This window comes from Rhipicephalus microplus, chromosome 3, assembly GCF_043290135.1.
Source record: "Rhipicephalus microplus isolate Deutch F79 chromosome 3, USDA_Rmic, whole genome shotgun sequence".
NCBI classification, from domain to species: domain Eukaryota; kingdom Metazoa; phylum Arthropoda; class Arachnida; order Ixodida; family Ixodidae; genus Rhipicephalus; species Rhipicephalus microplus.
In genome coordinates, this window is record NC_134702.1 from 5,224,407 (window position 1) to 5,237,201 (window position 12,795).

A 12,795-nucleotide genomic window follows, 5' to 3' on the forward strand; every position below is an offset into this window, starting at 1 on the left:
CTCACCAGAATATTGCTCACTCAGACTCACGGCTCAATCCAAGTCTGAGTGGGTCAACTCATGAGGTAGTTCGCCGACATATGCTTTCAATGACAGGTGGCGTTTCTCACACAAGTAATAGTAACGTTCGGCTGGCTTTGTGCATTAATTCGGCAATGGACGACGTATATATTATGAGTAGGCTGCCGTTAACGCATTTTATTCGCCAACTATCAGCTCACACTGCACACAACAACAACAACAAAAAAGGCAATGCTGCCCACATTTGTATGCACGTCACTGGCAGCTTATCTACACTAGCGTGGTGACGGTGCTGGCACCTGTCGCCTTATCTTAAGACTAATACATGCTCGGTCTGTGGAACCAGTGAAGAAAACACCGCAGCAATAAAAACAGTGCGAATAACAATGGAGGGGGGACAGCACTAAGAAAAGTCGCTAGTTTTGGAGCCGGTCGAACAGTCACCCCTGATGAAGGGACCGAATTGGTCCTGAAACGTCTGGTCAGTTTTTAGTTTTAATTTTACAATTGCAGACTCTTTGGACTAAAAGAGGCTGGAGAGTTCATTTTATTCGTATGAAGCTTAGAGGGGTGGTGCCACCAAACTTAAACAAGCCTCTTGTGTGTTTCCTCTGTATGCTAAGACACTCCACAAGAATGGTCGGACTCGGCAAACCTTTAGAATACATTTTAATTTACCTGCAAAGTATATCTAAATGCTCATTCTCCCGACCAAAGCCTGCGTCCAGAACTGTCGTAGCTCTGTACGGAGGGCAACGAAAGTTGTAGCGACGTCACACCAGATTTGTAGCGAGTCTAGGCATGCGTAGGTTTTCCCTTCGGGGGGAACAGAGGGTAGTCGCAGCGCGCCCCTTCCCTATTATGTTAATGTATGGGGCGGACTCCCCCTCTCCCTAAGTCGCAGCGCCCCCTCCCTATAGAGAAGACAGGCTCAATAGAGTGCCTCGATGCTCGTTTTCAGGTGGCCAGAATTTATCTGGAATCTCACCACGGCGTGCCTCCCAATGATGTCGTTTTGGCACATAAAGTATTATATATCCTTGCATGCGCCTGAGCCGCGGGCGATATACAGTTGCCGTTAGAAAATGAGTTCAAAAAAGAAGCAGCTAGGGCGCCAACAAAATTTCGTATGGTTTCGCGAAAGTGGACGGGATTGTGAGGGGCAAATCTCGGCGTAACCAAAAATATGCTCGGTCGTATTGTATAATATAATGAAGACCAAACGAGCTGTCAAAATTACCAAAGCAACAATTGAATATCACGCTGTGTGATCAGGCATGTATATTATCCGAAATGAAACATGTGCAGGAAACACGGCATGGTCGATGTGGGCATCAAATATTTTTTGTGCGCATTATTATGCTTTCAAAAGAGCTGTTAAAAAAACCAAGGTGGCATTGAACTTGAGGTACAACGTTGTTAACATCTGATGAAAACCTCGACAAAAGCGAAACTCTTCAGAAACTGAACATTGCAGTTGCAATGGTGCCATGTCTCAACAGAGCAGACGTAAGTTTAGGCTCTTCACACTGACCTCCCAATAAATTTAAAGCCGCACGACAAACTTGGCACACAAGCAATCGAAATACGAACACTATATACAAATGCATGTGAACGCGTCGTGGTGATTTGTTAACAGCTCCAAGACAGCACGACTGCCGCAGCGAATGCGCATTTTACCAGTAACATATACAATTCACGCCGTCACTTCACCTTTAATGTCATAGAAATGCAACTGTTCACCATCGCCGCACACATAGCACTCACTCAAAGACATCGTGTTTGACTTGCTTGGTCCCGCAAAGGTTGTAAATGCATTGCTCTCTGTTCTGGTGAGATTCACACGATAAAAACATTTTTACAATGTTTTGAAACCTTTGGAGCAAGTCGCAGGTGACGCTGACCAGACAGCAGTGCTTGCAGAGCGGGTGCTCGCGCTCATGCATCACATGCGTTTATCATTTGCCAGTCATGCCTGACACTCCGAACACACGTGCGGTGCGAAAGTGCCAGCCTGTAGCACGTTGATCTATAAGAGTTAAAAAAATTAATTTAGTTGTACAATTTAGTTGTACAATTTAGTTGCCAAGTTTGTTGTGATGAGTAAAGGCGAGGCATCAGGTGCGTGCCGAACCTGAAAGAGCGGCAACGGTGCATGGGGATCGAGCAAAAGTCACCTAAGGACACGCACACAACTCACGCCAACGCAGAGGATTGGCCAGATAGGGGGCTTGTGGCATGCGACCTGAGTTGTGATGGTGAACGGCGAGGGTTGAATAAGTCGCTGTTCTGTGGGGTGCCGGACGGAGAAGACCGAGTAAAAAGTAAGAGTTGCACTTGCGACGAGAGCGGCTGGTGCTCGGTTTGAAAGGCGGCAGCATGCAAGGCCCGCAGAGTGGCCGTCGATATTGTAAGGCTCCAAGCGAGCCTGTCCGCACTTGTCGCCCCTCGGCACTGCAGTTCTGGTATCGCCAGCAGTCCTCTTCTTGGCAAGACAGCTGCGGACCACAGTTCAGGCAAAGAGGCGTTCATCACCTGTGGAGTCCTGAAGCAAGGAACCTATGCTTGGTTAGGCCTACCCTAGATTGAGAGAGGACAGTGAAGACTACTGAGGACAAATGTGATGAGGACTAGCGGCAAGATGGACAACAACAATCGATGAACTTGGACGCCTGCTGAGGACGTTGACAATGGTCTTTATGAGAGATTGACGCGATGGGAACATTGGGTCGGCGCAACGAACGTCGATCGAACTGTAAGAACATTTTAGTACCGCAAGGCCCTTATTGGCCGGACTGAGTTAAAGCGACACATCTAAGCCTACTCAGTCAAAAAAGTTCAAGTGGTCCAATCAGAAAAAATACCAATTGGCATCAATTGGTTTCAACTGGTTGAAATTTTACCACCAGCTGGAAATGTACCAATTATATCCAATTGATAAATCAGTTCACATCCAATTGATTATAACTATTTAGATAGAACTGGTGGCTAATTAATCAACCAGTTGGTGTAGGCTGGGGTCCAATTGGTCATCCAATTGAGTCTAACTGGTGCCCAAATGGTTAACCAGTTAAAGTGAACAGGTGTGCAACTGGTAATCCAGAACAGGTGTGCAACTGGTAATCGAGTTAATCATAAATGGCCACCCAGTTGAAACTAGGTGATGTGTCATTGGTTAAGCAATTCGAATAGATGTAGTCATCAAATTAAAGCTAGCTAGTGTGCAAATGGTTTACCAGTTGAAAGAGAACTGTTGTCCAACTGGATGGCCAGTCGAAGGTACGTAATGTTCAATTGGTTTATCAATTGAATAAATTTGGTCATTCAGTTAAAGGCAATAAGTGCTCAACTGGCCAGCCAGTTGAAATAGACTGGTTCCCAACTGGTTAACCGCATCCAATTAGCAAACTGGGGCTCAGTACGAAGCGCCTTTATTAGACAACAATAGTTCGGCGAAAATGACTTGGAGAGCGAGCTTCGTTGTACAACTCCCAATTTCCGCTAGTAAAGGTATTCGTAGTCAAACTTCTGCCCGTTCTGCTGCAGCTTCTGGAAAGAATGTCGCTGATATATTCTTGTTGCTCAGAGTTTTTTCTTTTTTTCGCGTTGCGTCAGCAATCATGCCGGCCGGCTGCGTAAAAAAAAATATATATATAAGACGGAGAGAAAAATTAGCTTCATGACTGTACTAAAGAAATTAACACACTAGTCTAAAATTTTGTAACTGCATGCTGTGGCACTTTCCAGCCTGAGTAGTTCGTGATAATCCACATGTGAGCATTCGTCTTTAGCGGTCATGCATGCCAACATCGACAGAGCAATTCGAAGCGCATTATTCAAGTGTTCCAGAAGAGTGTGGTGACCTCTGCACGAAGTATGAAAATGTTGGCAATGTAACAAGACTTACCGTGTATAGTAGCTTTCACACGTCATGCTTGCTACACCTGTGCACCGTGTTCGCTGCAGTCACGAGCCAACACTATAGTTAGGGTAACGAACGAAAGGTGCTAATAATATACTGGTTAAGGTGGTTCAATAGTAAAATGCTTGCCTTCATTGTAAAGAAATATGGCTGAATCAATGGATCATGACAACATAATTACTGCAAAGATGCTGGATATAAAACACGCTTGTAAAGCTTGTGACCTGGCCCCGCCGCGGTGGTCTAGTGGCTAATGTACTCGGCTGCTGACCCGCAGGTCGCGGGTTCAAATCCCGGCTGCGGCGGCCGCATTTCCGATGGAGGCGGAAATGTTGTAGGCCCGTGTGCTCAGATTTGGGTGCACGTTAAAGAACCCCAGGTGGTCGAAATTTCCGGAGCCCTCCACTACGGCGTCTCTCATAATCATATGGTGGTTTTGGGACGTTAAACCCCACATATCAATCAAAGCTTGTGACCTGTGTTCGCTGTGACTGGCTGTGGCAAAGAAGTGCGGTCCAGTCATGATGACGATGCTGATGGCTCTTGCCGCAGCGCAGGCACTTTTATGAAAATATAAAATAGACAACTATTGCTTTCGTCAAAAAACAATATAAAATTTTGTAATAATTAGTTTTTATAATTAGACCTTACTTCAACGCTTCGAATGCAACGTTTTTGGAAGGGTTGTTAGTACTAAGCCATGCTTGTTCAGCTACTTTCTCACTATCATCTCATATGAATAAACTGTGGTAGCTGCTTGCATCAGAAAGATGTGAAGTGGCAAGAAAAGTTAACAACAGATCTAGCACTATAGTAAGGTGTTTTATGATTTTTGAAAAAATATTACAAAATTCTCACCACCTTTCCCATTGCCAACTTCGCAGAACTTGCACATGGCACTCCATAGGGTTAACCAGTTGAAGAGAACTGGTGTTTACCTGGTCAGCAAGTATAAACTAACTGGTTTCAACCTGGTCAACCAGTTGAACGCTTACAACATGAACTCTTTACAACTAGAATATTTTCAATAAAAGCTCTACTACAATTGGAAAGTCTTTTGCAATTCGGATGTGCACATCTAATTGGACCAACAAGCATTCCAATGGAAAGGCCATTTGGAATTTATTGTTCCAATGGTTTACCAATTGGGATGTGTGCGACGAATTGGACCGACAAGATTCCACTCTGGAGACCAATTAGAAACTGGTTGACTTATTCGAATGACCACTCAGAACTGTGTGCTCCAATTGGTCCTTCACATTGAAGCACCACATCACAGTTGGTTTCAATTTAGTACCCCATCCACATACCAGTTTCACATCCTAGTTGGTTTCTAATTTAGGGCCAATTGCAAGGAACTGGAATGACCAATTGGACCCATTCACTTTTTTTGACTGGGTAGCTAACCTGTTTAGATAGTATCAGTGCTCGGTACAAACTAAGATTTGTTAGTGTAAATAGGGTTTTGTTTGTATTGCTCAGTGTCATAAACACTCCTCTTCTTCTTTCATTTGTTCCTTATAAAGCTTGTTGGTCATGCTGCCATGGTCTCCTGTGCCTGTCTCTCTCTCTCCCGATCTGTTTTAATATTGGAAGCACTTCCCGAGATAATTGTGACATTTGTGTTAGAAGCAAAAGGAGAGGAATGGTCCACAGCTACATGGAAGAGGAGTGAAATGGGACTGAAAGACACAGAAAGTGCCAAAGTTCTGTTGTCTAATTGTTTCAAGTGTTAGTGCTTGGATGCTAACTAGTTGCTCATTATAGTTGTTTGGAACTTGTGTTTATTCAAGATTTATAATGATTTCTTGTATTATGCAGATGATTCTCCCCAAGGCTAAAGATGACATGGATCAGTCATCAGTGCTGTTGCTTGACACTAGCACAGACAAGGGTTCCTCCACATCGTCACAGGTTCGGGTTCCCAGCAAGCACATCATCCCTGCAGACAGCATTGTCATCAACAAGGAGCTAGGCATTGGCGAGTTTGGTGTTGTCCAGCAAGGGGTCTGGACTAACGAAGAAGGAGACAGGGTGAGGAAATATGTGTCAATCAAGCGACATTTGAGAACTTGAAGGTGCGAGGCAGGTAGTCTTCATTTCTTTTTTACTGACAGTATTAGTAACAGTAGACATAAACACTTGGACATGAACCCACTCCTGTTTGAGCTGATTGACAGAGCTCGCGAGATGGCAAAGACCACTGGGGCTTTAAACTAAAGACTCCAGCTTCGCTGGGAGGATTTCTTTACGAGAATAAATTTTCTATTCATTCCTTCAACCTGTTCTGCTGACTGTAGTTTTACTTCATTGCTGCTGTTGCATATCTTCTTTAATGTCCTCATGCTCCTTGAATAAACATATCCTAAGTGGCACTTTGCACTGGATCACTATTCTGTAGCTGCTGCACATAATTTTGTTATTGCTTGACTTTTCGGGATAATCCGTACAATTTGTATAATTCGAGCCGGTGTAGCATAGCTGCGGTCAGAATTGGGGAGTGGGGAAAGACACATTGGGGATCTTTCACCTGATGCCACTTGTTTTGCGTTTACTATGTTTTTTTTTTGTAGCAAAATTTTTTAGCAGTTCACAGCAACAACTTATTTTTGTGGCTTAGTTGTCCACCACTGTCGCTGCCACTGTCTGTAACCGCTATCTCGCAACTTGAGAAAAAATATGCAGGATTAAATGAGACTTCAATCTGAGCCCCCTGGCAGTTGAGTATTCTACCTCGGAGCCATGCCTCTCTTTGAAACTGTTTCACAAAAAAGGTGTCATGTTGGACAAGTAGTCGTGTTAACATATGTAATACAGCATGGTAAAAAAAGCAAAAGAATGACCTAGCATTACACAATGTGAATTGTGTAACGAGTGGGCAGTTTATAGCTTGCAACCATTACAAGGGGCTCTGCCATTATTCTTAAGCCACAGCGCCAACAAAATGCACACAACGCCTTACAGATGTATAGCGAGTAGCTTGCTTCTTTGCAGAATGATGGCATAATGAGTGCTTCTCTAGAAAGACCGCTCTTATAGCTTTCACTGTGGCTGTGCATGTTCCACACAGGCCTGGCATTTTGTATTATTCTTTAGCTTCAGTATATTTTAAATTGATGTATTCATCCTTTCTTTAACTGCACAAGGCATTGCCTGGTGGTCAGGATGAAATAACATAATTAGTCTCCCGAGTAAAAATGCATTCTTAGGCGTACATAATCAAAGTGTACAAAACAGACAAGAATTGTTGAAGCAGTGGTGAGTTTTGCCACAGTATAACTTTAAATGATCTACTTCTTTGAAATGTAATGACAGCATCTCTGATTTTTTCCTACTCTCTTCTGAAGGGCCACTGTGCAGGAATCATTGCAAGCTTTTGTTACTGAGTACACAAACAGTATTTTTTCAAAAGAATGTGTATCGATTCATTATTGGCTGGGGTAGAAAAATTAAATTGTCCTTTTGAGATCCTGGCTGGAAGCAAGCTTCTATCAACATCAAAACACTGTCCTTTTCTTCCAACTAGCGTCCACAAGCGTCATTGTATCCCTGCCTTCTTGTGCACTGGAGTTCTGTGTTGCCTTCACGTGGCTGGCACGTGAACACTGCCTCCTCTTTTTTATATTGTGAAAACATTGTGCATTTCATATCGAATGATTAATTGGATTCGTATGCTATGGTCAGCGATATAGCAATGCACCTTGTATGAGGTATACGACCTTGACTCTTGCTCAAGCTGCGGCTTTTTGATAGAATGGGCGTGCAACCTATTGTTTTTTATTCTGGCTGTCTTTGTGTTGCACAGTGTATTCATATTATGTAGACACGATTGTTACTGAGACGTTCATGTGGCAATCGTGTCTACATAGTAAGCAGTCGCAGGGTGCATATAGGTCCTTCAAGTACTTGAAAACCCTTGAGTTTGGAAAACGCATTTTCGAGGCCCTTGAAAAAATGAAATTTTTCGCTGTCCTTGAATACCCTTGAATTTCCTGAGCAGTGCACTCTCATGTCAGCATTGCAGCCTTCTAAATGTGGCAGATTGGTGTGTCAAGCTGTCAAACTACCCATTTCCAAAGCAGCAATGTGGCGCAGGCGCACTTGGTCACATTTTTCAAAATTGCACGTGAAAAAAAGTTTGTTTTGTGGTAAGGGTGAAGCAGTGAATGCGATAGCAAGAAATTAGAATGTCACACGAAGAAGGGCAAGCTACTCGATTTATGACACGCACTGTCCGAGCACAAAGGAGTCACGAAAAAAATGCGCACAGGACGAGTGCTAACTCATCTTGTCCGCCAGCTCGACAGCTCAACACTTGAAGCATGCAGCTTAAACATCTGCAAAGATGCTGTAAAAGAACATACAGTGGACTCCTCTTAAATGGAACTCAAAGGGGCAAGAAAATTTGTTCCATTTATGAGAAGTTTCATTTAAGCGAAGCCCACAAAATAAATGAAATATGACTTTTTCAAAAGCACCAACTGTGGCTGACTGTACAAAAACATCTTGAAGTACACAATACTACTATAGTTGATTAGAAAAAAAAATGTTAATAATATTTTAATACCTGGAAAAAAGGTGATAACAGTTCCCTTGGCCTTGTTCAAGCTTTTTCTCACTTAGTAGGAGTGCTTTGGTGAAAGGCAGGGCAAGAACTCTGTGCCACCATTGTGTTCAAAGTAGCGCTGCAACAGGATGACAGCATCTCTTGCTGCTCTGTCAGCCACTGAAATGGGCTCGAGATCACGCACCATTTCATTACTACTTGAACACGGGTCTTCATCTTGAACTTCACCTAAGATTTCTCAATGCTAGAGTATCAAGGCTGTCCTCAAGTTCACGACGAGACGTCGATTGCTGCTCAGCATGCACCATGGGCGTGTGCGGACGTGTGCAATCGCTGGATTGGCTTAGCTAGGCTAGCTTTGGCATTTATTTTACGGTTGCTAGACTACCGTTGCCACTTCTTCCGTTCATGGATTTTGCTCGGTTTAGTTTTATTTAACAGATGTAAGCTAACAAAATGTTCAGATTACCCGAAACTTTTTATCATTAAATATATAGGAGACCAACTAAATCTGCCTAGATAGTTTTGTTTATGCGGCTTTACCGTTTAACAGAGTTTGGTTTAATGGGAGTCCACTGTACATGTATCCACAGGATGAGTGAAAAATAACTACTGTCACAGTTGTTACTTTTTGGTGTCAGCAGCGTGCTGCAAGTGTCAACTGCACAAGCCACCGCCCTTAATGGGGTTGTGCTATCCAATTTTGAGGCAATAGCAAGCATCGTGAGGGCTTCCTCTGTACGCAAAGACATTCCACAAGAATGGTCAGACTCAAAAAAGTTTTAAAATAAACTTTAATTCACTCTCAAAGCGTACCTAAATGCGCATTCTCCCAATCGAGGCCCACCGTGAGCGCATTCAACACTGACGGAAGGTCAAAAAAAGTTGCAGTGATGTCACACCAGATTTGTAGTAAGGCGAGTGACTTCCGGACTTCCGCCACGTTTATACTGGCAAAGCATTGCGGCTGCTGCAGCTAGTGGCACATTTGTTTTGCAGGTGCTTGTGTGGCACATGTGTGGAAGAGCAGATGATACTCAGCGTGATGCGTGTCAAAGCTTTCTGTGATTACATGACTATATCGCCTTTACTGCTACGTCCCTGCCCAACTCAGTGCCCACAATCCGAAACTGAAAATTGTCCACATCAATAAGGCGATATTAAACCATTCAGCGAGAATAAATGAATCTTGCTACATGCATTGTGCTTGGAGGTATAAGAAACGCTTGCAGCAAAGAACACTCAACCCTCAAATATTGTGCCATTACTCCTTTAAGGCCTGACCACACATACGCGTTGAAGCCCATCAGCCCAACTTTTTGACCTAGCATTGCACCCTCTTCCTATGAAGAGCGAGGGAGAGTGTGTGGCACCACGTCAAAAAGCCACGCGCTGAAATGCTGCACCACTTCCGTAGGGTCAGGCCTTTACAGGTTGGCGATTTCCCTGGTGGGCTTGGCTGACTCCTCCTAACCGCGTGCCGTTCGAGACCTAAGCATTGCTGAGGGCTTTACACAGTTGGGGAAGCTGCCGCACTTTTTGTGCAGCTTGGATGAGGCCAAGGAAAAATGATTTCGTGCTACTGCTGTGTCATTCACTTGGAAATGGCAGTTCATTGTGTACAGCAGTAATTATTGTGTTAGAAACCGCACAAAAACATAATGCACTGCGGTAATGTCTATAAGTTCTCTCAATCGCGCAGAACGGCAACACCGCACCTGCGCAAAGTAACCGCTCAAACGCTCAGTTGAAGTAGCATACCGTATTTACTCGATTCTACCGCGCCCTCGATTGTAACGCGCACCCGATTTCCGCCGCGGAAAAAAAAAAAAACGCAAGACATCGATTGCAACGCGCACCCATTTTTCTCGCTGGCCCGCACGATCACACCACTCGAAAAAAAACGACTCCTTTCGGGAGCGTCTTCCATTTAAATATGAGGTATGGGCGAAGCTTGTGCCCATCTGACGTGTAACAGAGCATTGTCGTCACTGTAGTTTTACCGTGGACCAATGTCAACACGCGAACTTGCTTCGCCCCCTTCTTCTCGACGGTTGTGGTGCCAGGCATGTCGAAGTAAAGAGGCGTCTGATTGGCATTCCCGATTTGCCCAAGCAGGTAGCCATTGTTGCGCCGCAAGTTTAGGACGAACCTCTGAAAACTGTGAAGCTTTTCATCGTACTTCTCCGCAAAACTTTTCGCATATGCATGTTCCCGTTCGGAGGGAAAAGCCTTTCCTCTTCATAAAGTTAGTTAGCCAGCACCTGCTCGCTTTAAACTGGCTCCACATTAGACCTCTTTCTAAGACTAATTGCGTAGCCCGCACTTGGAGCAGTTCTGTCGTCACGGGCCGCTCTGCCGCTCGCTGCTCAAGCACATACTCGCCGAGCAGCTCTTTAATTTGTGGAAACCGACCCTGCTGTCATCCACTGAAGCCTTTGCGTGAAGCTTTGCTGACGACAATCTTCTGCTTTTGTTTCCGCCGGTCCCGCACGCACGTTTCGGGAACTCCGAACGACCGCGATGCGGCCCGATTTCCGTCCGTTTCTGCACACGCGATGGCTTTTCTTTTAAAAGCGGCATCGTGGTGCACTCGAGTTTTTGGAGTCGGCCTTTCCACGCCGTCGATGCTAATGCACTACTAGATGACGAACTCCTCAGCACACGTACGAAGTGCCGCACATGGGAAACACATAGGCAGAAATGGTTGACGCGCCATGCCGACGCACGTAGGGGGCGGCCATTTTGGATTTGCCGATGGCAATAGATTGAACGTTTTTTTTTTTCGTACTCGATTCTAACGCGCATGCGATTTATGAACTCGCATAACCGGAAAAAAAGTGCGCGTTAGATTCGAGTAATTACGGTAAGTGCATACAAAGAAATAAGGTCCAGCACATGCTGAAGAGGGGCACTAACTGAACTGACCAAAGTCATCACTCAACATCGGTTATGCTTTTTTCTCACGACGTCGCCGCCGCTTCTAGGTGTAGTGACGAAGGTGAAATCTGTGCTATCATTGCTTTCCAGCCTCTCTGGCACTATGCCTAACACTTTTGTGATAGCTTCCTACAGTTCCCTTCGAAACTACAGCTTAAAAAAAAAAAAAAAGCGTGTGTTGCACGTTCTTTGTGTGTGCGGTGCGTGAACCTGCAAAATCGTGAACACACCGCTAGCTTTCCTTGCAGATGTCAATGAAGTGCATACCTTCTATACATTTATTTATCTTTGTTCAAGTGAAATGACATTATGCTGAATGTTCTGAGCCTGTTTGGTGAACTTGGCAGAGCTTATAGTGGAGTAATCTCAACCTCTGTTGTAAGACTTCATTGTGTGTTGAGAGTATTTTTTTATTCTGAAGTATTTCCAGAGTGATCAGGGCTGGTCATTATTGACATAGTTAACATACACATTTATTCATCTTTATATAAGTCAAATAACACAACAGACGATCCTCGCAAATGCTAGTCTATCACCATTTACGAGGTCTGCGCGCGCAATAAACTTGCTACGTGCGCTGTGTCTGAGATCCATACGGCAACTTGGATGTTTAAAAACCTACAGAACACCTCCTGCATGCCCAAGCCCGGGCAGCAAGACAACACGTATGAAGAGACCTTCAAAATGGCACTGCAATGGTATTGCGCCCTTGTGGATCAAGGGTTGGTGCAAACCCCCTATACTAGAAAAATCTCAACTGCTTTTGAAAAATTTGTGTTTTGATCTTGAGAAGTTCTTAAGACTAGATTTTTTATTGTTATTGTAATTGCAACAAAATTTGTCATTTTAAAAAACTTTAGCGTGAAAAAATTTCAACTTCGCATGCCGCTTTGTGTCCTTAAAAAACTTGCGACAGGTCCTGTAAAGCTGAAAATTTTGTTGAAGCGCACTAAATAAAGAACCTTTTGTGCATCAAGAGACGTAATAAAATGTTGCTTGTTCATTTCCGAATCATCGAAAGAAGAACCGCCCGACGTGGGGAATGAGAAATGGTGCAAGTGGTTCGAAAATAAAATTTTTACAATACAAAATTACAATGCCAAGATTGCCTTGTGTCAGTTGGCTTCAGCAAGCTGTAACATGTTTCACCTATCTGCAGATTCAGGTTGCCATCAAGTGCCTGAGCAAGGACCAGATGCAGAACAACCCAATGGAGTTCCTGAAAGAAGCTGTTATCATGCACACGATTGACCATGAGCACATTGTCCGGCTCTATGGAGTTGTTTTGGACACCGTGTCTCTCATGCTGGTGAGTGAAACAGGCATCCTCGTAATGCTCAGCACT

At 44.2% G+C, this 12,795-nt stretch overlaps 1 protein-coding gene across 2 annotated transcripts in view; it reads left to right on the forward strand.

Annotated features, from left to right (window-relative positions):
• The window catches only part of Ack-like (activated Cdc42 kinase-like), an 84,391-nt gene that overhangs the window by 22,664 nt on the left and 48,932 nt on the right, over positions 1-12,795 (forward strand). For both annotated transcript variants that reach the window (XM_075888784.1, XM_037433776.2), the window contains exons 3-4: positions 5,765-5,977; positions 12,610-12,759. In XM_075888784.1, coding sequence (XP_075744899.1) covers positions 5,765-5,977; positions 12,610-12,759 — 363 coding nt within the window. The remainder of the gene's footprint in view (positions 1-5,764; positions 5,978-12,609; positions 12,760-12,795) is intronic.